Here is a 16,009-nt window from a genome sequence, read left to right on the forward strand (position 1 = left end):
ACTGCGGGCGCTTATCTGCGCTGACCAAGATGGCGGGGCTTGGAGACCTTCTTGCAGCCTGCTTGATCGGTAAATATTCCTCGTTCCCACTTTTGAAATTCTTGATATTTTCGATGAAACAATCGGTGGGTTTCTTATACATTACGTTTTGCAGAAAAAGACGTTGATTCCGACGTCCTTTGGACGTGGTCTTACCCCAGCATAACTGAAGCATTCCGTCAGGTCATCTTGAGGAAGTGCTGTCTAAAGGCCGATAAAGAAGAAATTATAGCGTTTTGTTTTGGTCAGTTTAGTAAACAGTGGTTCTACATTTACACTTCAGAAGTTAAAAATTCGGATGCACTGAGCAAGGTGGGTTATGTTTATGTTAACAAAAATTGTCTCAGTAAAAACAGGATGCCAGGAGTGGGCCGGGGTAGGTGTCGATGCGGGAAAGGTTGGGGGGAGGGGGGGGGGCGGTCCTGGTGGTGGGTGAGGAAATTACATTTACACAGAAAAGTGTCATCAAACTATCACTTAGCAGGAGTGGATTTGAAATTTTTTTTAGCTGGAGGGAGGGGTGGAGGAGAGTGTTGATAGGTCGAGAAAATTAAGGCCCTGCCAGGGTAAATTCAGTCTACAAGCGACATGGCCCAAAAAAGTAGCGACAGCAAATAAAATAAAATCGCGACAAACGACAACCCTTTTGAAAAAACTTAAAGTGTATATGACATGAAAAATATTTTCTGCTCATTTGAAAGGCCTTTCGAAATACAGAAGAATGGCGTTTTTCTTTTCAAAATATCTTTTTTTGTTTCAGAGATATTGACGTTTTTGTATTATGCAAATTAGATCAGTGATGACGTCACAAGATTTGACTCTAAAAATGGTAAAATACTGAATAAACAATATCTCAAAAACTATTAAAGCAGTGTTCTTGGAATTTGGCACCACAAATGTGCATCACAAAAGAAACAAAATGTTACTCTTAGGGCTGTTGCCATGACAACAGTTTTGCCGCTGGTGCTGTCTCAATAAAACTGAAATTCCCAGTTTTTGTCTTAATCCAAGATCCATCTAGCGCAGCCAAACCAATGGTGGGAATTAAGGCAATATGGGAACTATGTCTGTTCTAAGCAGGACCCTTTGTCTCACTTTAGAGGTCAGATATGAGGATATTTGTCTTTTTGACAGAGAGAGACTGGAGCTGAAAGAGTTGCTATGGCAACAATACTAAGGGTGTCATTTTGTTCCTTTTGTGATGTACATTTGTGGTGCCAAGTTTCAAGAACACTGCTTCAATAGTTTTAGAGATATTGTTTATTCAGTATTTTACCATTTTTAGAGTCAAATCTTGTGACGTCATCACTGATCTAATTTGCATAATACAAAGACGTCAATATCTCTGAAACGAAAAAAGATATTTCGAAAAGAAAAACGCCATTCTTCTGTATTTCGAAAGGCCTTTCAAATAAGCAGAAAATATTTTTCATGTCATATACACTTTAAATTCCAACAAGGACAAGTAATTTTCCTTCATTTTTACTACCCACAGCGATGCGAAGTTTGATAAAACAGCGACACAGTGCATTTTTAAGATTGTGACAAGCAACATGGGAACCCCCCCCCCCCCTGGCAGGGCCTCAAAATTATGAGATAGATTACATTCCACTTTAGACTCGGATATTCCCTTTCATAATTTATCTCAGCATGAAATAATACAGACAAACCTCTTCATCGATCTTCAGTACGGACACCAAACAGACAGGTAACATCACCTGTATAATACAGGTGTCCCTTTTACAGAGCTAGTGTTTACCCGTATATGGAATTTGGTTTCTTTTGGACCAAGTGGATTGTCCATTATAGGAAGGTGTCCATATGATAGAGGCATCTGTAAGGAGAGGTTCAACTGTAAATGGTTTGAACCCAGAAGTAACAGTAGTTGATCTAGTGTGATGGTAAAGCATCCTCGGAGACCCAGGGGCAGTTAGTCTGGCGGGGTGACAGGCAGCTCATCGTGTCAACTGGATTTTGGGGCGAAAGTTTACAACAAAAGCAGGAGAGCCCCTGGGCAATTTCTCTTACCGAACCAGTTCCAGAAGCGTTTGAACTCCTTCCTTCTGATTGGCCTGATTAAGAGGCGATGTCACTACGGGCGGTCCACTGGATTTCGGACTCCAGAATAGTTTTCCTTCATATATTTACCACAGGTACTACCATCTATCCTTACTACTAAAATACAGTTGAAATGATCAGAGAGTTTGTTTTTCTCGACTTTGGAGGATTTATCAATTACTAGTGTCAATAAGCGATGAAACGGCCATTTTCCATGTGTCGAAATACAGGATTTCAAACGTTCGTTAAAAATACTTCGCGCTTATAAAAGCCCCAAAATGTGTACAAATTCAGCTAATTTTTATCAGGTCTTACTCCTAATATATCATTTAGCTAACTTCCAATTCAAAATCGGAAGCGAACCACAATATCTATTGAACACCTTTAGTTATTTATGCGAACATCTCAAAAATATGTTCCCAAATCTTGCCGTAATTTTCACTTGTGGCACCTAGACGAGGCCTAAATTGCTATTCTACTTTTAGACTAAGAGTTATTCTTTCGATTTATGTAATAAAAATTGTGGCACAACGCGACTTTGAGGAAAAAAAATCAAACGAATTCTTGGTATTTTCACCTATGAATTATTGCGTGACAGACTTCACATTCCTTTACCGAGCCGTGTTCATGACACTTCATGTCAAGTTTCTCAATAGTTTTCGCCTCAATAGAGGGAAATCGTCCAAAAGTTCCAGAAATGGAAACAAAGTTTTCCTCCTTTTGGTTAGTTGGCACCAAATATTTCGTTTCCTGACGTTTCAAATATATAATAATGATCAGGCTCGTTACATGATTTGCCACTCACCTTGTTGACCTTGTTCCTGTTGATGAAAAGTACGAGAATTCAATCGCGAAACTTTTGTGGTTGTCGTACGCAATCAAAAGTATGGTAATCAGTTACTTCATTGGTAGTAATGCTGTGGCAACTCTGTCTTAAAAAAGAGCCAATGACGAAAAGATACGAAGACTTACGAATGCATATACATTCGCTGACATTTGTGATCTTTTGAACATGACTCGGCTTGCGTTACCTTCCGTGGTGGTGGTAGTGGGTAGTGTGGGAAGATGGGGAGGGGGGGGGGAATTACACCAGAAAATTTAGACGCAGCTCTACTTCAACGCATTCTGTAATTTTGATATGCCAATATAACTTCAAGGAACGCCATCAAAAGATCATACCCTATCAAAAGATCCGGCACCCAAAAAATCATAATCAGCTAGTACGTAGCCCATTTGGGTACTGTATCATCACTGCGCTATTGCGTCATTGAAACCGGCGGATCGGAACGCACCTTACCTAGGCTAACTTGAGACGGAGTTTAAGCAGTTTTCTTAACAGAATATCCATCGTTTAGTAACAACAACATAGCTTTTTTACAAAAGCCATTAGGAAAATAAAAAACCCGTTATATTGGAAATTACATACGCAAAAGCCATCGCAACATTAGATAAAAACTCTTTGTTGGCAAAACACCATATGCTTAACGACCATCAAATAGATTTGGAGAGCGTCGAAATTGTTGACAGGTCAACGGCGTGGAAACAACGACTAATTCTTGAAGCTTGGCATTCTGTGCGAGATAGGAACGCTATAAACGAACACATAGCGCTACCAAACGTTTAGAATAGCATTAAGAATTTATAGACTCATTAAGAATGCTCTAGAGACTTTTGTCGCACTCGGAAAGTTCATTTAGTTTTTATCTCACATTCGTTACATATTTTAACAGGACGCCGTTGAACAATTGCATTTTTATCTTGCTGAAGAAGGCAACAGTAGTGGCCGAAACGTCCAAAACAATATTTTAGCCAGTGTCAACTTCTTAATTTGCTTTTTTTTTTTTTGCTGGGATATGTAAAGATGCCCAAGTAACAGTGCTGTAAACACATCCCGTGTCTGTTTTAATGAACGGTGGCACAGATCAAAGCAAACACACGCAATGATACGTCATTTCAAGCTTTTAATAATGCGTTCACGCTTAAAAATTAAAACACAAGTAGTACTTATGTTTCTAATTGCTATATCAAACTTCATGCTATTAGCATAACCCAGCTGCCGTCTTTTGGCAAACGTGCGATCTGACTGGTTACACAGATGCCTTCTATTTAACAATAAGACGCCGAGCTCGAGGTTTCTATCGGCTGATAGTTGGCGAGGGGCGAAGCCCCCAAGCCAACAATCTAAGTCGATAGATTTAGCATAACCCACTGACCGATCTTTTTAACTCAGGATATCGCTAGAATTGATTTATTAAAGGTTTTGATTGATAAAATTAAGCAAATACTAAGCGTTTGCTCCGAGAGCCGTCTACCGATCAATAGACGGCACCTGTGTAGCCAATCAGATTGCGTGATTACCAAAAGACGGTCTGTTTGGTTATGCTAACGATCGGGGTGGGGCTCCATCAATTTTCTTCGCTGTACCATACGTACGTACGGATACGAAAGAACTGGGCAGAGGAGTTCTTCTGTAGACGCACATGGATGTAGCACAGCTCTAAACCAACCTACTATTCTAACAGATTCAGACCAGGGGCCTTACTCCCCACTGCGAGTAAGATGGGCTCTGGGAAAACCCAGAACCGATGGCGTTCGCTTCCCAGAAAAGGTAAAGATGTACCTCACCGCAAAATTTGAACTGGGAGAAAAACGGGTAGTATGACTAGTAAGGCTGACCCCGACCAAGTAGCATTAAGCATGTGCAACGCACGGGACGAGAAGAACGAGCGGCTGTTCAAAACAGAAGAGTCATGGAGAGTGGCTCACGAGGACCCATATTACCGGCTTCTTTTCTCGTTTGGCGTCACGAAAGAGAACCCGCGGACAAGACGCTCCATTGAGAATGTACAGGAGGACAAGGATGAGAATGAAAACCTCGAAGGCTTTTTAGGGTATCAGACCGCTGCAGTTGGATGTGTGAAATCGATGACAAACTCGGCCTTAAATATCCTGTATGTTTTGATGACTATGATATCTGTGATTATAACAAAGGGGGAAAAATTGAGTCGTTTAACATCGCAATTTGGCCGTTTTTATACTAAAGACGAGTAAGCCGTCTAGACGAGCTTCGGCAAAATTTTTTTTGCTCGTCTGGTTATGCGTCCCTAGTATAAAGACGGGCACAAGACGCGTTACCCGTCTAGACGAGGTACTTTTCGAAATGCGTCTTGAAAGACGGATAACGAAAGGAAGCTCGTCTAGTCGCGTAACGCGTCTTGTGCCCGTCTTTATACTAGATACGCATAACTAGACGAACAACAAAATTTCTACCGAAGCTCGTCTAGACGGGTAACGCGTCTCTAGTATAAAAACGGCCAATGTTAAAAAAAGATGCTCAGCCATTTTGAAGTCTCATGTCGCTCCAAACATCGAAAAGCAGAGTTAGTTTGTATCTTAAAGAAGTTATACAAGACTGCCAATGTTGCCAAGATACAGGCCATGGCAGTAGCAATGGAATGCCAAACCTACTAATCGATACTTATATTTTGCTCACAAAAGACTACCTGCCTTGCTGTATAGCATACACAATTTCGTGATGGGTAAAATAGGTTTAGTACCCGTAATAAATCTTTACATCAAAATTATGAAAAAACCTCAATGGGAAGCGACATTCATCTCCCCACTAGATTGTGCGTCTGAATGCTAAGGGAAGCGCTAACACTGAAAATCTTGTCAAAGTGGTGAACTGAATCTTTTATGGGGGGGGAGCATAACCCAGTGGCTATCGATTAAACAGTAAATATAGCTAGAGTTTATTTTTTGAATGTTTTGTTGAGCTCTGAGCGCGCGCACATTGACAAAGAGCCGTCTAACGATCGTTAGCATAACCACAAAGACCGTCTTTTGGCAATCGCCCAATCTGATTGGCTACACAGGTGCCGTTTATTTAACAATTAGACGGCAAGCTCGAGGTTTCTACCGGCTATCAAGCCGGTAGAAACCGAGAGCCAGCCGTCTAATTGTTTTAGCATAGCCCAGCTGCCGATCTATTAAACACAAAAGAAAGCTAGAGTTGATTATTTGAATGTTTTGTTGATAAAATTCCGCAAAAAAAAAAACTGAGCGCGCGCACCAACAGCCGGCTAACGATCGATAGACGGCACCTGTGTAACCAATCAGATCGTGCGTTTTGCCAATAAACTGTAGCTGGGTTATGCTACTGATCGGTTAAAACCTTCAATAAATTAATTCTGGCGATTTTCTGAGATTAATAGATCAGTCAGTGGGTTATGCTAAACCTCGATCTCGGCGTCTAATTGTTAAATAGAAGGCACCTGTGTAGCCGATCAGATCGCGCGTTTTGCCAATTGACGGGACGGCAGCTGGGTCTTGCTAACGATCGATAGAAGGCATCTGTGTAACCAGTCAGATCGCACGTTTGCCAATAGACGGCAGCTGGGTTATGCTAATATCTTTAAGTTTAGAAACATAAGTACTACTCGTGTTTTAATTTTTAAGTGTGAACAGCATTATTAAAAGCTTGAAATGGCGTCATTTTGTGTGTGTTTGCTGTGGATGCCTTATCTGTGGTCACCGTTCGTTAAAACAGACACGGGATGTGTTTACAGCACTGTTACTTGGGCATCTTTACATATCCCAGCTTATGTAATTTCTAAGATGACGGGTTTTTTATTTTCGTAATGGCTGTTGTAAAAAAGCTATGTTGTTGTTACTAAACGATGGATATTCTGTTTAGAAAACTGCTTGAACTTCGGCTCAAGTTAGCCTAGGTAAGGTGCATTCCGATCCGCCGGTTTCAATGACGCAATAGCGCAGTGATGATACAGTACCCAAATGGGCTACGTACTAGCTGATTATGATTTTTTGGGTGCCGGATCTTTTGATAGGGTATGATCTTTTGATGGCGTTCCTTGAAGTTATATTGGCATATCAAAATTACAGTGCGTTGAAGTAGAGCTGCGTCAAAATTTTCTGGTGTAATTCTCCCCCCCCCCCCCCCCCCCTCCCCACCTTCCCACCCTACCCACTACCACCACCACGGAAGGTAACGCAACCCGAGTCATGTTCAAAAGATCACAAATGTCAGCGAATGTATAAGCGTTCGTAAGTCTTCTTATCTTTTCGTCATTGGCTCTTTTTTAAGACAGAGTTGCCACAGCATTACTACCAATGAAGTAACTGATTACCATACTTTTGATTGCGTACGACAACCACAAAAGTTTCGCGATTGAATTCTCGTACTTTTCATCAACAGGAACAAGGTCAACAAGGTGAGTGGCAAATCATGTAACGAGCCTGATCATTATTATATATTTGAAACGTCAGGAAACGAAATATTTGGTGCCAACTAACCAAAAGGAGGAAAACTTTGTTTCCATTTCTGGAACTTTTGGACGATTTCCCTCTATTGAGGCGAAAACTATTGAGAAACTTGACATGAAGTGTCATGAACACGGCTCGGTAAAGGAATGTGAAGTCTGTCACGCAATAATTCATAGGTGAAAATACCAAGAATTCGTTTGATTTTTTTTTCCTCAAAGTCGCGTTGTGCCACAATTTTTATTACATAAATCGAAAGAATAACTCTTAGTCTAAAAGTAGAATAGCAATTTAGGCCTCGTCTAGGTGCCACAAGTGAAAATTACGGCAAGATTTGGGAACATATTTTTGAGATGTTCGCATAAATAACTAAAGGTGTTCAATAGATATTGTGGTTCGCTTCCGATTTTGAATTGGAAGTTAGCTAAATGATATATTAGGAGTAAGACCTGATAAAAATTAGCTGAATTTGTACAAATTTTGGGGCTTTTATAAGCGCGAAGTATTTTTAACGAACGTTTGAAATCCTGTATTTCGACACATGGAAAATGGCCGTTTCATCGCTTATTGACACTAGTAATTGATAAATCCTCCAAAGTCGAGAAAAACAAACTCTCTGATCATTTCAACTGTATTTTAGTAGTAAGGATAGATGGTAGTACCTGTGGTAAATATATGAAGGGAAACTATTTTGGAGTCCGAAATCCAGTGGACCGCCCGTAGTGACATCCCCTCTTAACTTCCCCTGGCTCTTTTTAAAGATGATGGTATATACATGTACTAGTAGTAGGTGAGCGAGGGTAGTACAGAAAACATAGGCTCTTATTTCTACAACCTGAAAGGAAGCCATCTGTTGATTCCAGAAATTGCTTTTTTTCAGGTTTTGAAAACATCAATCTGGGGGGGGGGGGGGGGGCACTGCCATATATGAGCTTTATAGGAATGTGCCGCTGTGAAGCGTAGGGTGTTCAAGCAGTTTAGTCTGGGATAGGGTATAGAAATCAGTTAGTTTTGGTCTAGAATAGGGTTTCATTTGCTGGGAAACTGATTGTTGGTATGACGAATTAAGTCCAGAATAGGAATAGAAACTCAGAAGAGAAAGGGGCTTTCCTAAAAAATAAAATAAAATAATTGCAGCAACGTTATTGACAGATGGTTTTCCATTAAAACACTGATAGTGATACAGTCCCACCCCCCCCCCTCCTCTCTGGTCTCTATTTACAACAAATAGATTCCATTTTGGCATGCATCTGTTCAGTTAGATATCACAGATGGCGCCATTGTTTCCACATTTTAATTGCATTAACTGTATTGTTTTCAAGGTAACTCATGTGGCACTGACACTGATAGCAAAGGTAAAAGTTTAATATTTAATAATATTATATCTGTTACGTTTCAAGTGTGTGGTAGCAAAAATCAGAAATGATTACAGTGCAATATTATCGTGCTTCTTTTGATTTACATTGTATTGTCTGTATCTAGTGTTTTTTTTCTGTTTTTTTTTTGTGAGTTTTCTGCTCCCATTGTGTCGTTCCAGAAAAATGTCTACACTCTCCCAACAGAGGGTTTACCTGATCGAACCCTCATCAGTCCTCCTCTCTGTAAATTCCAGTTTTAATTAGATTTATACTTTCCTTTAACATTTTTTGGTATTTAAGAACCCCTCCCCTCGCCTCCCCTCAGCATTTCCAATAACCCTCCTTGGGGAGAGTATGAATATTTTATTTAACCACACTTTGTCAGAAATTAAGTGCATAAAGTGACAGTTATCATACAGTTGTGTAGTTATCATGTGGATAACTTAAATACTGTATGATACTTCCGTTGCATTCAAGTTTTTGTTGTGCGAATATGTCCTCCCTAGTCCATTTTTTTACGCACCCCATGCTTCCTTGATCTTTCCAATCCAATATAATGGTAGCTAAAACATTTCAGCGGAATATTCAGCACTCGTCCACCACTAAACATGTCTGCTATGCAGGCTAGTTGTACTTCTTTTTCGAGTGAGAAACTACAAATTACACAACAATTTCTTGCCAAAATTGGAAAGAAATGATGTCATAATTGTGTTAGACATTGCAATCAAATCTCAGTGGTTTTGTTATGTTTTCTTCATGACTGATTTCTCTCGCATTGACAGGATTTTTGTCCAGAGAAGTACAAAGGCATCTGCAAGATAATGTGTAACAAGTTCATCAAAACTGGAGATGCCAGCAGCATGTTGGAACCTTACTTAGCTGTTGTTACCAAAGGTTCTTGTCCTAATGACGAAGATGGGTTGTTTTTAGCCAAAGACTTTGACCCTCGTCTGTCCTATGTGGCCTCTCCTATTTCAGGCAAGTTGTTGATTTCTTCTTTTATTAGATTGTTTTTAATAGATCTCCATTCTGTGTAAGTTTGTTTTCCTTGATTATAAAGAGCATGGGGCATGCTCCTTCATCATACTTCATAAGTTAAAAATGCTTGGAAATTTGTACATTCTTAAGTTGAATAACCAGAAACCCATTATTTTTAATTTATTGAAGAGGAAAAAGACTTTACAATATTGAAAAAAAGAAGTACAAAAAAAAACTATTGAAAATACAGAGAAGTTACATGTTGCACTAGTATTGTCTAGCTTACATGTATACAAGTGAGTAGTAATAGTGGTGGAAAAAATAATTATTTTATTAAGTTAATTTTTTCAAAATGGTACCCAGAGGCCTTAAGAGGCCTTAACTCCAGTGCAACCAAAACTGCTCAGCAGGCCTGGTCACTCAGCCATCTGTGCAAAAGGAGACTAGGTCACTAAGCACCAGCCTTATGTGCATGCGTGGCACTGGTATGCACATACCTTAGGGGCATACACTGTAAGTGATGGTCGGAAGAATCTGACACCAGCACACCCACGCAAGGTGCTGGTTGGCCATACGCAGATCTGGGGGAAGACAGAAAAAAAAAATACAAAAAAGGGAATCAAAGGCTCCTATCAGCAACTTGTGATGCAGAACACATTTTACTGGGCCTCGTACTGTTTCTGAAGTTGAAATTTACTACAGATTGCATTCCGCCCAATTGTGATGATCACGACAAAACACAACAATGGCAATGTTGATGGTTGTGGCCCACACTCTCTAATGTACTACAACACTTCGAGAGACTGACCAGACACATTAAGCAGTCAAAGGGGAGCACTGAGAGCCACCAATGTAATTTCAGAACAATGCTAGACCACAACACGAGGAACTTCATGCCCTACTCTTTGTGGTAAGTTTGTGGTTTCTTAATGGCACCTGCTGTCCAAGACAATGAAGATGCAGACGAGGTAACCCATGGTTCATCGTCCTTATCTGAGAGGCCATAATTATAATTATACTATGGTGACAGCAACGATTTGAACACTTCTAATAAGCCCCAGTCTGAAAGTCCTATTTAGTTCTTTCACCGCTGTCTGTCTTTAGCCAGCTGTTGGATGGTGTTCCAGCTTTGGTTTAAGCCCCTCATTTCTGTTTTGACTGTACGTCGCCATTTATTCTTGGGACTGCCACGCTTGTGCCTGCCTTCGGGTGTCCAGTGTACTGCTTTCTTTGTGATAGATTCATTCAGTGCTCATTCCACCTCCAGTGTCGTTGCCTTTACTGTTGATCAAAAATCTTTTTTCTGTTTTTCGGTTTAAATCGTTGCGTTTGTGCAGTGTTCTAGCGTTGCTCAGCTCCTTTGGTTTTGTTCATTAAAGGGACTGTGTCACGGATTTTAGCCAAACTTAGGGTAAGGAAATGACCATCAAATTCGTTCAAATATATAAAATAACTTCTTAAAACAGTGATGGAATATTTAAATAACACACCAAATGCAAAAGAAGGTACGGATGGCCTAAAGTGTCCAAGATTGAAAAGGATTGCGATATGGGTTTTTAAAGTATGGTCCAGCGGAACAGTTTTCTCTTTCGTTTGCTTGTTAAAGCGCCCGGGAGACACATCAGGATTTGGCTGAAATGAAGCTATGGGTTTTGGGTCATTTAGAATCATATAATTGATTTCTTTGCAAACATTTAGAGCCCCGTCCACACTGACCCGGGTAAATTTGAAAACGGAGAAATTTGAAAACGCCGCGAAAAATGTTTTCCGTCCACATTAACCTGGGTAAATTTGAAAACGATACGCTTCATTAGTAAGTAAAAGTAAAAGTAAAGTCTTTATTTAACGAGGGTAGCACTAAAATAACATAAAAAATACTAACAAACCAGTGGCCCTCTAAAATTATTTACAATAAAATATAAAAATACACTATTTCACGCTCCAAGTCCAAACGCTCATTGGTGAGCGTTTTTGAAACGCTCCGTTTTCGGTGACCGAAAACGCCGTTTCAGTGTGGACGGTTGGCCTAACCGGAGAAAAAAAGATGCGTTTTCAAATTTACCCGGGTCAGTGTGGACGGGGCCTTTGTTTCATGGCGAATATTTGACAAAATGTAATAGCATAAAGTTAACTTAGCCGTGACACAGTCCCATCCAATTCTCTTGATAATTCTAATTGTTTGTTAATGGGTAGTAGCTAGGTTTTCTTAGCTTTCAATTGGTTACTAAGAGACTAATATTCCAAAATCAAACGTAATTTAAAATAAGACGCGGGATTTTGGCACGAAAATGAATGAACGTCCCACACTTCAGTTTTTAAGAAGAATTATCATAAAATATTAATTTACGTTTTGCCATTAATTTGATCTATTAAGAATTGCGCGCTAATAAACTAAGGCTATTTGCTAAGTCCACTTCAAGGTTTATTAATTCTGCCAATTTTTAGGACTTTTGGGCTCCTTTATAATTGCTCCTTTTTAAGATTCTTTAAAGCTACCGATCTGCTTGATCGGCGAAAAGCTAAAATAATAATTAAAATCTATTTGAAAATAAACTATTTCTAGTTATGTATGCAAATTTTAAGCAAATCATTCCATGGCTCTAGGTACGTTTAGCTCGTCATTTATCATGCTGAATTTGTTCAGTTCGATTTTAAGAATCGCTCATCTCTCAGAGTTTTTGTTTTCATAAAAGTCATAATTCATTGCTGCATAGGAGAATTATGAAAAACATTCCACAAACCGCATTTGCTTGTCCAAGCAGGTGTTCATCTAAATCACAATAACTTAGCTAAAGCACAAAAAGCCATTAATATTGGCGTTTATAATAAGCTAGCAAGAATATAAGCTGTTCACTGCACAAACCTTCAGTGATACCCGGAACACCTTATCCTAAAGCTTCAAGCATATACCTACATCACAGAAAAATGGTGGTAGTAAACTATACTGAAGGAGATGAAAACAGATCATTCGTAGAACTGTGGTGCTCAGCACATATAACCAGTGAAATGCGCCACCAGTTAAATTGTATTTCCGTGTTGATCAGCTTTCTCTCCATAACAGCAGTCCTGGGCAATACACTGATACTAGTTGCTCTTTACAGCGAGTCCTCCCTCCATCCACCGACAAAACTGTTTCTCCGTTGCCTGGCTGTAACTGATCTCTGCGTTGGTTTTATCTCACAGCCTCTAGCGGTGATCTATTCGATATCTGTAGTGAGTCAAAGTTTGGATATTTGTCTTTACTCGAGAAAATCGAAATTTATTACAAGTTATCTGCTCTGTTCAGTGTCGTTGTTGACATTGTCTGCAATAAGTGTGGACAGACTTCTCGCGCTGATGTTGCGTCTTAGATATAGGCAAGTTGTAACACTAAAGAGAACTCACGCGATTCTTATTATCATTTGGATTGTGTCCATTGTCACTGCAACTATGTCCTTGTGGAACAACACCATAACCTTATGGTATGGCCGCATAGGTATAACACTGTGTCTAGTAACCTCCTCATTCTGCTACACAATAATTTTCGTTCGACTTCGTAGTCATGAAAGGCAGATACAAGACCGTGTGCATCAAGTGCAACCAGCACAAACTCCACTGAACATAACGCGATACAAGAAAGCAGTGTACAGTGCTCTGTGGTTGCAGCTGACATTAGTAGCTTGCTATCTGCCATATGGTATATTTGAAGCTTTGTACACTCAAAATCGAGCGTCTTCATCTTTGTTTTTAGCTGACAAATGGACAGAAGTTATAGTTTATTTGAACTCATCTTTAAACCCGATTCTCTACTGTTGGAAGATCAGAGAGGTCAAGCAAGCTGTCAAGGATACGATGCAAAAGTTTCCCTGTTCGTCGGGTTAACTGGTTCTTGTCGAGTTATTTAAAAAAAGGCTAAATAAGAAAAGCTGACGACTATGATTTTAATTTTCTCAAAGAAGATGTCCTCCATGTACTCAGCCTTTGCTATTGTTTCCTTAGTTTTGTTAAAAGTTATTATGTCGAACGTCTACTCAAAACTGACACTGATTCTGAAACTGATGATCCTTGCTCTGCGTTATACGTCCTATTGCTCCACGAGGAGCCTTAAAGGAATAAGTCAGCATCATTATTCATAGCAAAATGTACATTTATGTTTTAGAGACATCAGTAAAGAAACCTTCCATACATAAGGGCATACCGGTCCCCGATGAGTCCTTTTATTAGAAAGTGTATTGCAGATGTATTGCAGATGTATTTTCTGTACAGGTGCAATTTTATGTTATCTTTCATATGTTAGAATACACGTATGTACAGCTCCCCCTCGAGCAAGCAATCTTAATAACTTTAAAATAGACTAAATATTGTTCTCAATTAAAGTATAAAAGAAGAGAACTAAAATTAAACTAAAACAGAAAGTTTTTTGCGAAGGAATTAAAACAATGTCACATTTTAGGTGTAGCTTTTAAATGTATGCTCTTTTACATCTTACTTCTTTTCACATACAAGGGAATTTTCTGGTCATCGGCGAACCAATTAAAAAGAAGGAACTAATTGTCACTGGTGGCAGAATTTTGTGAATAATTGACGCTTTGCTATATTCTGGAAAATACGGGAAACAAAATGTTTGTAAAATCTTTTGTTTATTTGTTTTTCTCCGGTTCTCCGGTCTTCCTCCCTCTACAAAAACCACCATTCCCAAATTCCAATTCGACCTGGAAAGAGCTCCCGCATGAAAACCAGCTAGAGCTGATGTGTTTTTTTCTCTAAATATAGTAATTTATTTTATTTTATTTTATTTAAACCAGTTTGAAGCGAGACAAAAAAACACATGAAAGTTTTCCTCTCCAAAATCGCAATAGCTGTTGGCCAACTGTTGTAAATATGAAAGAACAAAATAGTGAAAATAAAAGCCTCGAGGTTCTTCAAAAGGCGAGTACCGTAAAAACTTGTGTATATGCTGCACCATTTTGTTAAAAATTTGGGCTCAAAACCGTGGGTGCGGATTATCTACAAGACCATTGCTTTCAATGGGCGTAAACCCCAATCTTGTTTCCCAGTAGTTTCGAGCATTCATTTGCACTCCGCTTAAGCAGCTAAACTCTAGCTTCCTTTATCGACAAAATCAAGTTGTAGTTCACCATTCGTAGTTTGTCGTTGTTTGTGCATTTTGCAATGATTTTCACCCGTTGCGGTAAACTGGACTGATTTTCAGACAACATTTATGAGTTTAACTGCCTTGTTTGTTTGCCACTTTTTGCCATCATTAAAAAAAATAAGATTCTTTAATCAAAAACAGTCAAACTAATTCTCACGATATTGTGCCGTACGTAGACGACCAAATTACGAATTTCATTCAGTTCCACTTTCGCACTGTTAATCAGAATAAAATTTTGCTGGGGAATCAACGCAGAGATTATAAATTCATAAATAAGTGTGTATAGCTAGAGAAACTGCCTTGTCAGAGATTTTTTTTAGTCAGAGATAAGCTTAACACCCTGGGAACAGAGTTTCTTTCAAAAAATTTATCGGGAACACGAAATCGATTTAAGTGTTTACAGTTTTGTGACTGATTTTAATGCTTTGACTCGATGCTACATTTGTGCTATATTTATTTCTTCAGTTCCTTTTCCTGAACCTCTTATCGTGAAGTTGTTATGATGAACCTTCCCGTGAGTACGCCGCTGAGTAATTTTGTTCAAAATTATGCAGAAAATTATACAGCAAACAGCATTCTTCACTCTTGTTTATTGCCCGACGATCGACTCAACATTTCTCGTATAAATAGCCCTAATTGACATTGACATTGAATGTGCGCGTGTACAGAGATTCTGTGACGCAATCTTTCTCGGTCATTTTACCAAATAAATTAAAGTAAAAAAATTATAAAAAAAAAAAATTTAAAAAAAAAAAAAAATAAAAAATTTATTTGCCGGTCCGTAAAGGGAAGAGCTGTTCCCTCGGTCTTGAGCACGGCCCTTGGCCTACGGCAATTTAACTGGTGGCGCATTTCACTGGTTATATGTGCTGAGCACCACAGTTCTACGAATGATTTGTTTTCGTCTCCTTCAGTATAGTTTATTGCCGCCATTTTTCTGTGATATAGGTATATGCTTGAAGCTTTAGGATTATATAAAGCTTAGTACAGTGAGCAGCTTATATTCTTGCTGGCTTATTACAAACGCCAATATAAATGCCTTTTTTATGCTTTAGCTGAGTTATTGTGATTAAGATAAACACCTTAATAGCTCGCTTATTAAGGCAAAACGGACATTAATATTTTATAATAATTCCTCTTTAACACTTTAAAGGTGTGGATT

At 39.1% G+C, this 16,009-nt stretch overlaps 2 protein-coding genes across 2 annotated transcripts in view; both read left to right on the top strand.

Moving 5' to 3' along the window:
• The first annotated feature begins 16 nt into the window (after positions 1-16).
• Positions 17-16,009, top strand: part of LOC144643216 (DENN domain-containing protein 10-like) — a 31,956-nt gene continuing 15,963 nt past the window's right edge. Inside the window, exons 1-4 of the mRNA XM_078502403.1 lie at positions 17-69; positions 155-351; positions 8,700-8,732; positions 9,518-9,713. Of these exons, the coding sequence (XP_078358529.1) occupies positions 30-69; positions 155-351; positions 8,700-8,732; positions 9,518-9,713 (466 nt within the window). The 5' untranslated portion in view covers positions 17-29. The remainder of the gene's footprint in view (positions 70-154; positions 352-8,699; positions 8,733-9,517; positions 9,714-16,009) is intronic.
• On the top strand, positions 12,583-14,562 carry LOC144643223 (histamine H2 receptor-like). Its single transcript, XM_078502420.1, has one exon. The coding sequence runs from the start codon at positions 12,639-12,641 to the stop codon at positions 13,572-13,574; it is 936 nt and encodes a 311-aa protein (XP_078358546.1). The 5' UTR covers positions 12,583-12,638; the 3' UTR covers positions 13,575-14,562.

This window comes from Oculina patagonica, chromosome 2, assembly GCF_052425735.1.
Source record: "Oculina patagonica isolate OP01 chromosome 2, crgOcupat, whole genome shotgun sequence".
NCBI classification, from domain to species: Eukaryota; Metazoa; Cnidaria; class Anthozoa; order Scleractinia; family Oculinidae; genus Oculina; species Oculina patagonica.